The sequence below is a fragment of the Chionomys nivalis genome, chromosome 3 (assembly GCF_950005125.1).
Source record: "Chionomys nivalis chromosome 3, mChiNiv1.1, whole genome shotgun sequence".
Lineage (NCBI taxonomy): Eukaryota > Metazoa > Chordata > Mammalia > Rodentia > Cricetidae > Chionomys > Chionomys nivalis.
The window spans coordinates 115,893,131-115,906,422 of NC_080088.1; the positions used below are offsets into that span (position 1 = coordinate 115,893,131).

Sequence of the window (13,292 nt, forward strand, 5' to 3'; positions counted from 1 at the left end):
CATGTTAGGTGGCTCACAACTGCCTGTGACCCCAGCACCCCCCTCTGGCTCCAGAGGCACCCACATACATGGTATTCACTCACGGATGCACACATATACAAGTTAGATTTTAAATAAGAAAACAACAGTGAGGGGTGACGTCCCAACCCCGTGTGGTCAGGAGGGAGCGCACAATACTCATGAGCAGACGGGGGAGGGTCTGCGCAGACCAGCATCCCTTCCTCAAGCAGGTGAGGTGTTCCAAACCCAATACTTGCTGACAGAAGGAGAGGCCGGCAGATCAAGAGTCAAACCGCAGCCTCAGAAGGAGCCTGCAGACCCAAAAGCTCCCGGGGTACTTACTTCCAGCTGGAGGAAGAGCTCTGCAAGAGAGGAAAGGGCAGTTAGAGTCGCCCAGCCACGGTACCTCTAGATAAGGCTATCAGGATTCACTGAGTCTCGGGCGGTTCTACCGAGAAAGTGCAAAGCTGTCCTCTCTCAGGCCCAACCAGCAGGACAGTCCAGTGAGACACAACACGGCCACCTCGGAGGCAGAGTCCTTATGGAAGCTTTCAGGGTGGGCAGCAGGCCTCCAGGGCCTCCAGAAGACAAGGGGCTGGGCTAGTTGGGACTTAATTTTGAGGCCTTCCCTGACAGACCCAAATTCACCAAGCCCTACTCTCTGCTTCCTTAGTCCTAATGTGCATCAGACATTTATTAACTGTTTACCTATGGAATGGCTATTCTTGGTTGTCAGCTTGACTATATCCAGAATTAAGTAAAACCTAAGTGACTGGGTATACCTGTGAGAAAATTTTCTCTTAAATCATTTGAAGTGGGAAGATCCACCTTTAATCTGGGCCACACCTTTTGGTGGCAGCCTGTACAAAGGACATGGAAGAAGGAACCTTGCTCTCTTTGCCTGCCTGCCCTCCAGCTCTCTGGCAGTCCATGCCCTCACTGCCACTACAGCCTACTTCTTCCGGAGTCCAACATACACTGAATCGGCTGAGATAACCAGCTCCAACAGCGCTGGATTCTCAGACCTTCTATGGGGAGACAGGCACTGTTAGACTAGCTGGATCACAGCCCTAAGCCATTGTAATAAATCCCCCCTCTGTGTAGAGACTCTATTCTGTTCCTCTAGAGACCCTCATACGGCCCGGCAGCCTCTGCCGGGTGGTGGTATGCTTTGATAAAGCCAGCATCTGAAACAAAAGCTATCTGTGACTCCCATCTTTTCTGGGTCAGTATGGGCTATGAATAGACCATGGCTAGACCAGAAACTTCCGGGTATCACAAGTTCCGTGTTCTCCTTGGCAAGCCTCAAATCCCGAAGACCCATTTCCCTGTGGAAAGCACATTCACTCACACCCCATGGAGCTTCAGACTTCCAGAACTCAGGCGATGAGCCCAGGCATTGTGTCTGACAAAACGCACTCAAGGCAAAGAAACCACTCATCCCGGAAGTCACTCCAGCCAGGGAGCCATGGGCACAGGAGCTACCACATGGTTCTTCAACTCCTACTACTCAGTGATTTTCTGTAGATGGGGCTCCTTGGTCAATGACATGGAGAGTTTCCTAAAGCCATGAACACCATGCTCCAAGTAACAGTGTGCACAGATGTCAAACACCCGAGCAAACACGATGAGGAGCGGACTGAGGGCACTCATTTCATGTCAGCAAGTGCTTGAAACACATGGAGGCCATGACAAGATGGCAGCCTTCCTCTCAGGCACAGAAGAAACCACAGGCACAATGAACTACAAGCTCTTCCACACCAGCATCTCAGGTTGCCCAATACACCACCAAGTGCACCAAGCAAGGAGCAATACATGCAGCAGCAGTCCCGGCACCTAGGTTCCTAGAGGATAGGTAGCTGAACAACTTTGGCACACCCGTCCCTCACCTCTGCCCCAGTGAAGACTTGGGTGTGTTCTAGAGAACAGCTCTGCACTCTATGAGCATGGGCAAGCAGAAGGCAGGCGGTACCGTGTGCACACTGGAGGCCTACCTGCATTCCGGATCCTCTCTCTGTATTGCTGATCCAGCTTCTTCATCCTCTTCTGATATTCCTGTAACGTACCTGATGGGATAGTCACAAGGCACAGAGTGACTCAGAAAATCAGCCCGCTATGCCCACACCTAAGAACTTTCTAGCATCCAGAGCAGGCCTAGAGAGTCATTCCAGAGAAGAGGCGCACAGCAGACAAGACCAGAGACCACATGGAGCCCCATCAGACCCCCCGGGGTGGGGGAGTGAGGCCAGGAGAAGGGCACAGACACCCAGATGGCACTGATCACGGGGTCCTACATACAGTCTAAGACAATGGGCCTCCCTCTCCTGGAGAAGGGCCATTCCCTTACAGTGAAGTCTAGGTCAAGGCTATCCTGCTGTGGGACCCTGTAAAGACTTGTCACTTGTATTGCTTTAATAAAATACTGATTGGCCAGTAGCCAGGTAAGGACGTATAGGCGGAGCAACCAGAACAGGAGAATTCTGGAAAGAGGAAAGGCTCAGTCTGCCATTATCACCAGACATAGATGAAGCAAGATGAGAAGGCCTCACTGATAAAAGGTACCAAGCCACATGGCTAACACAGGTAACACAGATTATGGTTAATGTAAGTTATAAGGGTTAATAAGAAGCCTGAGTTAATAGGCCAACCAGTTTATAATTAATGTAGACCTCTGTGTGTTTCTTTGGGACTGACCGGCTGCTGAACCAGGTGGGACAGAAATCTCTGTCATCACTATCTGGGAAGCCTTTCTGTAATGGCGAAAAACCCTGCCTTTGCAATGTCCAATACAGTGGCCAGTAGCTATGTGGGGGCTACTTCAGCACTCAAACTCAATCAATACAACTGAGGAAGCAGATTGTTAATTTTAATCAGTTCTATGAGACTTAGCCATGTGGCCCGTGGCAGTCAGACGGCGCAGGTACAAACCCCGAAACCTCTGCTTGTTAATCTCTCCCCAAGGTAGCTGTCATGAGCTCCCATCTGTAGGAAGCACTTGTTGGCACGGTACCCGGCACAGGACCAGGGCCCAGGAGCATAGCTCCTGGCAGGAAGAGCAGCTGCGCTGACAGGGACCCTACAGTGTGCTGCAGAGACGGCAGCTAACCTGTCTGGATTCACACTATGGCCCCTCTACTACGCTCTGCTCCAGGCCCTTCTTTCCTCACTTGGTAGATGAAGCAAGAGATGGGACATGCCCCAAAGTCACACTCCTTCGAGAGCAGTGACACGGGGTTGCAAGCTTGTCATAGAACTTGAGGAGCCGGTTTCTCAGTCTCAGGCTGCTAAGCCTTTCTTTAACGGTCACCGTACTTCCAAGACATGGCCACTTATAATTTACTGAGAGAAGATAACAGCATGGTGAAGCGTGGATTGGCTTAGGAAGGAGGAAAACTTGGCTCCTTTCATAATGAGGTCCTTATTGCTTAAAAATGTTTTTCCGTGAACGTGCATGCGGGCACGTCTGCGTGTGTATCTGGAGGTCAGCACATCTTTTGGCATTCTCTCCTCCCACCGTGTGAACTGTGGACATCATCATCATGCCATGAGGCTTGACGGCAGCTCCTTTGCTCACTGAACCATCCTGTTGGCCCACAACCTCCTCTTAAAAATACAAAGTCTATCTTAGACATGGTGCCCTGAGGACCCAAGGGAAACTTCAGCTCAAGAATTTGTTCCATACTGAAAATGGCAAAATATAAAAGTAAAAAACTCATGTTTGTGATAAGAGACAGCAGAACACATACCAGAGGGCTAACACAAGCCAGACTCCACCATCACTCATGCTCCCAGACAGACGTAAACTCCAAGGACTTGTGCCCAGGGCACTGTGGAGGCGCAGGGCAGCCCCACACCTACCTTCCTGTAGCTGCTGCAGCTGCCTCTTCAAAGATGCCAGTTTGTCCTGATACATCCTGGAAGAGAGGAAGAATTCAGCTCTGGCTCGGCACTGGCAGACCAGGCTGCCCTGGGAGTGCCCTAAGTGCTCTTCAGGCAGAGAAGGGGAGTCACAAAGAGACACGCCCCTGGACGCCTGCAGCAGTGTGTACAATCCCACGAAGCAGCGCGAACCATGCGAAAGTAAGAGCGCTGGCATTAACATGTGTCTACATTAAGGGTTAATCAAGAGAACCAAAAGATCAGAAGACACATACTCTCTGGAACTTAAGATGCAGAAAATGAGGTTAAACACAACTTCAGTATCAACCATACCTACACAACCCTACAATAAATTATAAGTGAAAAAAAAAAAGGACTGAGGAGATGGCTCAGAGGCCAAGAGCACTTGCCACCAGATCTGAGGACCTGAGTTCCAGTCCTGGGTCCAACACAGTGGAAGGAGAGAACCAACTCCTGTAACTTGTCCTCCGACTGCCACAGTACAGCGCGGCATAACCCTCTCAAGGCACAAAACACACACATGAAAATGTAATTTTTGAAAGGCTCGTGGATGGTAGAACAAGGAGCCGCCCTCAGTGCACCTCCCCTGCAGACAGCACAATGTATAACCACCAACCCCTGGGTCGCCGTAAACCCACTGCATTTCCAGGATCAGAAACACAAAGCTAACTCAGGCTCAATGCAGGAAGCTCTTCAGCCCTGGCTGGGCAAAAGCACAAGACACACTGAGCAATGGCCCTCTTCTCATTGCTCACGCCGAGGGACTATGGGCAACTATACACACGAGCTGTGAATTCCAGGCGTATCCACCTGGGGACAATACTTTTGCTTCTACATGGAAAACACCCCCAGTTCCTCAGTGACAAAAGCAATAACAAAGGCCTCAAAGAACGTCCTTCACCGAGACCTTTCCACTCCTCAAAAAGGCTGACAACGAAACACACCTCTTTTCAGAACAGAGAGAGGCTCAGGAGCCCCCTCCCAGCCCCTGTTTCTGACAACGCTGATGTACAGCTCCTGTTCACCGTGACGGAGAGCACCCAGTTCTCATCACAGTGGCTCAGAGGTTAAGAGAACTGGCTGCTCTTCCAGAGGACCCAGGTTCAGTTCTTGCCCCAACGTGGCAGCTAACAATAGTCTGAAACTCCAGCTCCAGGGATCCAACACCCTCTTCTGAGGGCATTGCAAATGTGGTACACAGAACATGCAGACAAAACACCAATACACAATAAATAAATAAATAAATAAATAAATAAATAAATAAATAAATAAATAAATAAATAAATAAAGAGATCTTTGTGGGGGGGGGGGACTGTTTCTGAAACCTGACCAGAACTAGAGAGGAGCAGACACCCAGATGGGGTCTAAGAAGTCTGTGGGACCCAGGGCACCGAGTCCTGCCACACAGAGGGTAGCAAATTCCTGCCACTGAGTCCTCTAAACAGAAGGCTTGCAGAATGAAGAAAGGGGGCAGGGAGGACACCATATCCATCCTGATCCCACCCCAGGAAGAGTCTGCGACAATGCATTTCAAACAGGCAGACTCCCCAGTAAAAAGCGGGCACAAAAGAAAAGCCAGGCAGAGTTCCTGGGTGCAACTGAGAACACACGTGTGAATCACTCATGTAACCTGTGTTAGCTGAGAGCACACGTGTGAATCACTCACGTAACCTGTGTCAGCTGAGAACACACGTGTGAATCACTCATGTAACCTGTGTCAGCTGAGAGCACACGTGTGAATCACTCATGTAACCTGTGTCAGCTGAGAGCACACGTGTGAATCACTCATGTAACCTGTGTCAGCATCGGCCACAGTTGGCTGAAGTTGGTCCTTTGCGTTCAAAAGCTTGAAAATGACAGAGTGCAGATGGCCACACACATCTACAGGGAGACGCTGGGGAGAAGAAATGTGGACCTGCCCGATAGGAACTTAAGGGTTCAAAATTATCCCGCAGGGTCTCGAGATAGAGTCAACAGGGCCTCAAAAGAGAGCCAATCACCACTTCCTGAAAGCTGGGTGTGCTGCCTCAGAAGCTGTGACCCAGCACTCAGGAGTATGTAGCAGGAGGACTGTAAGGAGTTCCCAGCATCCTCGGTGTCAATGATTTCCAGAGAATCCTGAACTGCTGAGACCCTACATCGTCTGACACGTTCTACCCTCCCGCCCATCTGACACAGACAAAAGGCTGGGGCAGTACAGGGGACGCAGCTGCAGTCCCAGCTACGCGGTAACCCAAGTTTGGGACCAGTATGGCAACATAGCAAGACTCTGGGTTTTGTTTCTTGTTGGTGGTTGGTGGTATGTTTTCCTTTTCAAAAAAAAAGTAAATAAATAAATAAAAAGCAAGGCCAGGTGTGGTGGTGCACACCATTAGTCCCAGCACCCTGTGAGCCTGGTCCTAAAATCATTCCCCCACTCTACCAAAAAACAAGCAGGACTTTGGTTTCTCTGGGCACATGTGACTGTGACTGAAGACAAGGGAAGGCTTGGGTGAGGCTGTGAGAGCAAACAGCAGACAACAGGAAGGGCTCAGCAGGCTGCTCCGATCCCAGCTTCCCTGAATCTCAGGACGCTCAGGATACCTAGCATTTCCTACAGTGTGCAACGGGGCTAGGGACCTGCAAGACGCCCATGTCTCTGGGCACCCGTTTCCACATCAGCCTGCAATGGCCTCGCTGCCCTCACTCCATCCTCTCCAGCACAGCTCCTGCTGGCCTACCAGCAGGAGAGCCTCACAAGAGAAGACTCCCAGACACGAACAGAGGGGAAACTGCGGGAAAACGCCAACTTTGCGAGCACTAAGGTCAGAATCGGAGACTCCAGAGAAAAGGCACAAAGCCAGACTCACTGTTCCTTCATCTCCACGTAGTCTTCCTCATCGTGCTTTGCCAGGTCTGTCTCACTAGCGTCCTCGGTGTCTGCACGAAATAAGGGAAGAAGCGATGGCTGAGATCAAAAGTCACACAACTGGCATCAAGACGGCATAACGAGTGGGCACCTGGGAGAATAATAAACTTCTACCCAGCGTGGGTCTGCATGAACCTACTAGCAAAAACAAATATATTAAATGTGGTTAAAGCAAAAAAGAAAAGGCCTTTTCTATCTTGGGTTTATGCTGAGAATCTGCTTTTATATGCCATACAGTCAGGGAAGAGGAGAGGCGCACGGCATCGGCAGTCCTGATAAAGGCCACAGAGCGGCAGAGTGCACAGTTCAGTGAGAGGGGATGGGGCATGCACATGCTCACCCGCCACACATTAGAGACACACAATAAGAAGGAGGCCATCCCCACAACACATCCAGTTCTAAACCTGAAATGCTTTCAGAATTAACAGATGAAAAAAAAGGAGGGAGAGGTGCAAGATAATTTTTAAAAAAATGTTCCAAAACCTTGCATGGCCAAAAATAGATTTTTAAAAACAGGGGCTGGAGGCTGTTCTTTGGAGAGGATATGGGATTGGTTCCCAACACCCACACCAGATGGTCTATAATGTCTGGTAACTCCAGGTTCAGGGGATCTGGTGCCCTCTTCTGGTTTCAAAGGGCACCTGTACATACGCGGTGCACATAAATTCAGGCACACAAACATACACATAAACAAAAATTAATGAAAAAACATTTTCAATTATATTCACTTTGTTTTATATGTGTGGGTGCTTTGTCTGCATGTGGGTACACCGCCTGCCTGCCTGGAACCCACAAAGATCAGAGGTCAGGAGGAACTAGATCTCCTTCCTGGAGCTGGAGTTATAGACAGTTATGAGCCATCAAAACCTGGATCCTCTGAAGATCTAAACGGCTGAGCCATTTCTCTTGGTCCATATATATAATATTATATATACTAATAAATAATAATTTAAACTGGTCTTAGGCAAATAGCTGAATCCAATAACCCCTACATCGAAGAAGTCAATTTTGTCTTCACTGCACCCCCTTGTGGTCATTAAAAGCAATGCAGCGTCTCACATTGCAAAATCCCTGGTTAAGCCTTGCCTTTTAACGGAGTTAAACCAAATGCAATCAGTTCCTTCAACATTCTGCTCTGCAAACGTTGCCTTTTTTTTTTTGAAAGGTACTTTCACAGAGGTCCTGTCAAGAGGCAGTCAGCTATGTCCCTAGGCACTAGAGAGACTAGAATAAGTAGGACAATCCTCCTTGAGAACAGCTGAAGTAGCTTTTTGCTTTTTACAGCCCGACTTTGTGCCAGAATACACTCATACAAAGGCCGCCCCGCTTCCCCTCCGCACCTCTCTACCTATTAGCCTCTTCTCCACTTAGCCAGCTCCTCCCTCAGTCTCTCTGGGTGTCCCTCGCACTAGCCACTGGAACAGACAAAGTCCAGATTGAGAAGTGGAGCTCTGGGAAGCAGGATTGCAAACGCAAAAATACTCGGGACTGAAAACAACTCCCAACCTCCCCTTGCGTCTGCTTCACAGCGGCAAAGCGGATTTAACCCTTACACCCACCCAGGAAGTGAGGACTCCACACGACTCCGCATCAGATGGGCAGACAAGAGGCTGGGCACCTTGAGGTCACAAAGCTGGTGTAGTTGCCAGACAAATCAATACTTACACCTGGCTAGTTCCAGGTCCCCAAGTGGAGCCAGGGCGTTAAGCATTTTGAGGAGAGAAGCTGGGCATCACTCCGACCCAAGTGCACTCCGAGGGATGACATCCAGAGAGGATCTGAGACACCGAGCAGGAAGCCCTGGCTCTGGAGAGCTCTGGCGACCTCTGACCCCTGCCCCATAGCCCCCGGGCCCCGATCGCAGCCCGGACCTCACCTTCGTCGGACTCGCGGCCCCGGCAGCTGCGCTCGTCGTCCTCGGCGCTCTCCAGCTCCTCGTCGTCCTCGGGATAGTACTCCGGGGCAGGCGGCGCTGCAGCCGGGGCGGGCGCGGGAGCCAGCAGCCCCGCGGCACTCATGTCGCCGCCTCGGGCCGCGGCGGAACGTGTCCCGCGGAGATCGCGGCCGCCTGGCTGCGCCCCGGACGGCCCCCACCTCGCGGAGCCGGAGTCGCCGCCACCCGGTCTCCCTCGGTGCCGAGCTCCGCCCCCGGCGCCCGCGCTGGGCAACGGGGACCTAGCGCGGCCGGCCACTTCCGGGTCGGAGGCTGCCCGGTGACAGCCTGATGCCGCCATCCTCGAGGCGATGGGTTAGACCCAGGGCTCCACGTTCTCTCATACAGCAGCGCCTTCATCGCTTTCTTAAGAATGCTCGATCGAACGGCCACGGGGAGGGGCGAAGGCAGCTGTCGCTGGAGTCAGGCATATCCTTGGGCAGCTCTGGCTGCGGACAGGACCCCGAAGCTGGGAGGACACTTCCGGAAACGGCCGCCAGGCGGCACCCGGAGTCAAAACTAAAGTGTGGACGGGCGCGACCTGGGCGGAGGCTTGGCAAAGCCCTGGAGGGTGAATGACATGAACCGATCCCGTGGTGGGTGTGGAAACCTGGACAGCTAGAGTGTGTGTGATACAGAAAATGGGGAGTCTGCTTCCGCCCCTGCCATAATGGAGGCTTAAGAATTAAAATAAAGGCAAGCTGCTGCCATTCCGTCCCCGAGTGAACGTATGTACCCAGGCCTTTCCAGTGCTTTCGTTTGAATAGGTTTACTGGGCAAGCTGTTTTCCTGATTTGACAAATGATCAAAGAGCTATCATTCTCCATTCAAAAAAAGAAAGAAAAGAAGAGAGAAGGAAGGGGAAGAGAGAGAGAGGTGGCATCAGTTTAGAATCCCAGATCCAGGCTGTTCATGGAACAGCTGCCTTGTGCTTCCTCAAATGTAATGTTTAAGGTACTTTTGCCTAATCCAGTAACTAGTTAGCCTGCTAATTTTCAGGTGAGCAAATAATACGTTGGCTGAAATTGAAAAACAACGCCAGTGTAGTGGCACACTCCTGTAATCCCAGCACAGGGCAGGCGGATCTCTGAGTTCCAAACACTGGGGAGGCAGAGGCAGGCAGATCTCAATGACATCAGTCTGGTCTACAGAGTGAGTTCCAGAACAGGCTCCAAAACTACACAGAGAAACCGTGCCTTAAAATAAATAAATAAATACATACATAAGCGCGTTCAAATAAGTAAAAGAGCGAGTTCCAGGATCTGCTCCAAAGCTACACAGAGAAACATGTCTCTAAAACTGAAAGAAAGAAAGAAAGAGAGAGAGAGAGAGAGAGAGAGAGAGAGAGAGAGAGAGAGAGAGAGAAAGAGAGAGAGAAAGAAAGGGAAAGAAAGAAAAGTGAGCCGGGCGGTGGTGGCGCACGCCTTTAATCCCAGCACTTGGGAGGCAGAGGCAGGTGGATCTCTGTGAGTTTGAGACCAGCCTGGTCTACAAGAGCTAGTTCCAGGACAGGCTCCAAAACCACAGAGAAACCCTGTCTCAAAAAAAAAAAAAAAAGAAAGAAAGAAAGAAAGAAAGAAAGAAATAAAAAGAAAAAAGAAAGAAAGAAAAGAAAAATGAGCCCAGTGGGTCAAGACTATAATCCCAGCTACTCAGGAAGATGAAGTAGGAGGGAAGGTAAGATCGAGGTCACCCATCTTAATGAGACCACGTCTGAAAACAAAAAGAGGGCTGTGGATGCAGCTGGGTAGAGCACTTACCTGGCATGCTGGAGACCCTAGGTAACTTCAATTCCTAATGCCAGGAGGCGGGGACAAAGTGGCTACAGTATCATCCTTCAGTAGTCAAATCTGCACAGGAAAAGGAAGAAGTAACAAAGGGGAGGCAGATGTGTGTCAAAGGCAGGGTGGAACCCAATACAGTATTTGATTCTCACATCCTCTATGATCAAATGTATTTCCAAATTGGCCCAGAGATACTTCTAAAAAAGAGAACATTCGTGTTTGGTCCCATTCATTCTGACATTGCCTATTTTACTACCTTGTTTTCATTAAATCTTGGCTCTCTTGTAAGGGATAGTGCCTCTGTGTGAAATGCGAGAATTCCTAGAATGCAATGCTGAGATGAGCTTCCCAGAAGTCCTGGGATCTGAAACCCCTTCTCAACAAGCCTTTCTTCAAGCTCAGTCTCAGCAAGGGTTTGCAGAGAGGTCTCTCCTGCACAGGATGACGTTGGCTTCGTGTGTGTGTGTGTGTGTGTGTGTGTGTGTGTGTGTTCAGGAGCACACGCACCCACCCCCTGTTGGATCACATGTAAACTATCTGAAATCCACACTATGGGACTAGTGTTTCATTAATAATGCTATTCACAAAACAGAAAAAAAAAATGAAGGGCAACATTTTTGAAATCAGAATTCATTGATACAATGAATCAAAAAGTAGTTGGTTTTGTTACTAAAAGTTACAAGAAACTGAGCCCTTCTTTTGTAATCTTGCTTTCCTTTAACTTTTATTTCTGTCTCCCTGACTGCAGACAGCCTGTGTTAGCAGCCATGCCTTCCTGTTTTATGTGTTTGACAGCGACACAAAGGGTTGGATGACCACAGTTTACCCCTTATCTTCCCTGGAGACTGCAGAGCTGGCCCAAGTGTTTTTCTGGAAGACAGAAAAGACTTTTTAAAAATCTCTTATTTTAGGCTTGGTCAACTTCTGTTCCATTTTTTTATTCTATTCCATTCTATAGCCAACTTTGCCTATAAAACCTAAGTTTCCTTTAGAATCATTTCATTCCTTAAAGTCCTCCACTGCTTCTCACCCAAAGACAATATTCAGATTACTCAGGAAAACGCGCACCTCCGAATCGAACCTAAAACTCAAACCCTGGAGCCCAGTGTTCACAACTTCAGGCCTTCCCAGGCAGCCTCTGGGTTCCCACCAAAAAGATTTTAAGGGTGCCCAGAGGTTGGGATGAACTTTGATTTGCAAACAGATGTTTAGGATGCAAATGTGGACTGGGGGAGGGACGGGATAGAGCTCAGAGTTAAAATGAGCAACTTTCGGACGTGTTCGAGTAGCTTGGTTAAACCTCCAGTAGAACAAAACACAAAAACGGGGCCGGGCGATGGTGGCGCACGCCTTTAATCCCAGCACTCGGGAGGCAGAGGCAGGCGGATCTCTGTGAGTTCGAGACCAGCCTGGTCTATAAGAGCTTAGTTCCAGGACAGGCTCCAAAGTCACAGAGAAACTCTGTCTCGAAAAACAAAACAAAACAACAAAAACAAAAACAAAAAAAAAACAAAAAAATCTTTCAATAAAAAAAAACCGGGGCAGGTGTGGTGGCCACGCCTTGAATCCCAGCTGAGGTGCTGGCAAGTTCAAGGCCAAGCTGTCAACTAGCACAGAGTTCTAGGCCAGGGCTGCGCCAGAGCCAGTCGCAGATAAGATAAACAAATAAGAATTAAAAAACTTTATAGTAGAGCATTTACTAAGAGATAAGGTGTGTCTACGCCTGACGTGGCTCCCGGTGAAAATGCGCTCCTGCCGAAACCTGTTTTGAGCCTCTACCGTTAACTGGAACAACACAGCCATTTCTACAAAACCGTGAGACAGGTCCTGATGCACTTTAATCCCTGGCAAGCACTGCGTTTCCACGTGGCTCGGGATGGATCCAGGTTATTGCAGGGTGCACTTTGGGTCAAAACTCAGTGTCGTTCCACCTTTGGTTCCTTAAGTCCGTGGCCCTGGAAGAGGTTCAGTTGAATATGTTTGCTGAAACCTCTCCTATCCCAACTCCTTGTTCAGCCGTGATAATCAAAACTCACAAAACGAGTATTTTTTTTTTCACCTTTTTCCCCTTTTGTGACAGGATCTAGCCATCTAGCCCAGGCTAGACTCAAACTTGAGGCGATCTTCCTGCTTCTGCCTGTGAAGTATTGGTGGTCACAGCACAGGCGGCCACAGTGTTTATCTAGTCTACAGATTCTTTTTCCTCTCCAGCAGTAAACTGGCGTCCACTGAACGTAAGGCAAGAAAACGCAATTCCCCTGTCTGAGAGCTAGGAAATAATTGCAAGCCCCAGGAGGAAAGCTTGCCTTATGGGTGACTAGGAGCTGTAAACAGTCCAGCGAGCGACCTGAGAGACCGGGTCCGCCCAACATGCTCTCCCACGGTGGTCTCCCGAGAAAAGCCAAGGCGTGGGGAAGAGAGCCACGAACTTTGACCCCTGCGCTGCACAAACAAGCCTGACCGCACCCGAAGAGGGCCACGGGTAACCCAAGTGGGGAGAACTTCCGCGTTTGAGAGAGCCCCGCCCACATGACCCGCCCACTCCATGTTCCGCCAATCCCGTGGACCCATCGACCGCTCGGGTTTCCCAGGGAAGGCCAATCGAACGCCTATGTGCGACATGGGGCCCGAGGCCGGCGATCAGGTAAGGTCAGTAGAGAGCCTATCAGAGCGCGGCAGGGGGCGGGGTCGAGGGCGGAGCCGAGTGGGGGCGGGGCGCGCTCCGCGCAATCGGGTGCGATTGGCCACCCCTGGAGGAGCCGCACCT

The 13,292-nt window shown here is 50.0% G+C and overlaps 1 protein-coding gene across 3 annotated transcripts in view; it reads right to left on the reverse strand.

Annotated features, from left to right (window-relative positions):
• Window positions 1–10,839, reverse strand: part of Suds3 (SDS3 homolog, SIN3A corepressor complex component) — a 29,194-nt gene extending 18,355 nt beyond the window's left edge. Inside the window, exons 1-6 of one of the 3 annotated variants that reach the window (XM_057765396.1) lie at window positions 10,502–10,839; window positions 8,685–9,190; window positions 6,750–6,819; window positions 3,859–3,914; window positions 1,995–2,066; window positions 343–362 (exon numbers count right to left, since the gene is read on the reverse strand). In XM_057765396.1, the coding sequence (XP_057621379.1) occupies window positions 343–362; window positions 1,995–2,066; window positions 3,859–3,914; window positions 6,750–6,819; window positions 8,685–9,042 (576 nt within the window). In that variant the 5' untranslated portion in view covers window positions 9,043–9,190; window positions 10,502–10,839. Of the gene's footprint in view, window positions 1–342; window positions 363–1,994; window positions 2,067–3,858; window positions 3,915–6,749; window positions 6,820–8,684; window positions 9,518–10,501 lie in introns of those variants that run through there. The other 2 variants (XM_057765395.1, XM_057765394.1) reach the window with 2 other exon arrangements.
• Window positions 10,840–13,292: the final 2,453 nt, after the last annotated feature.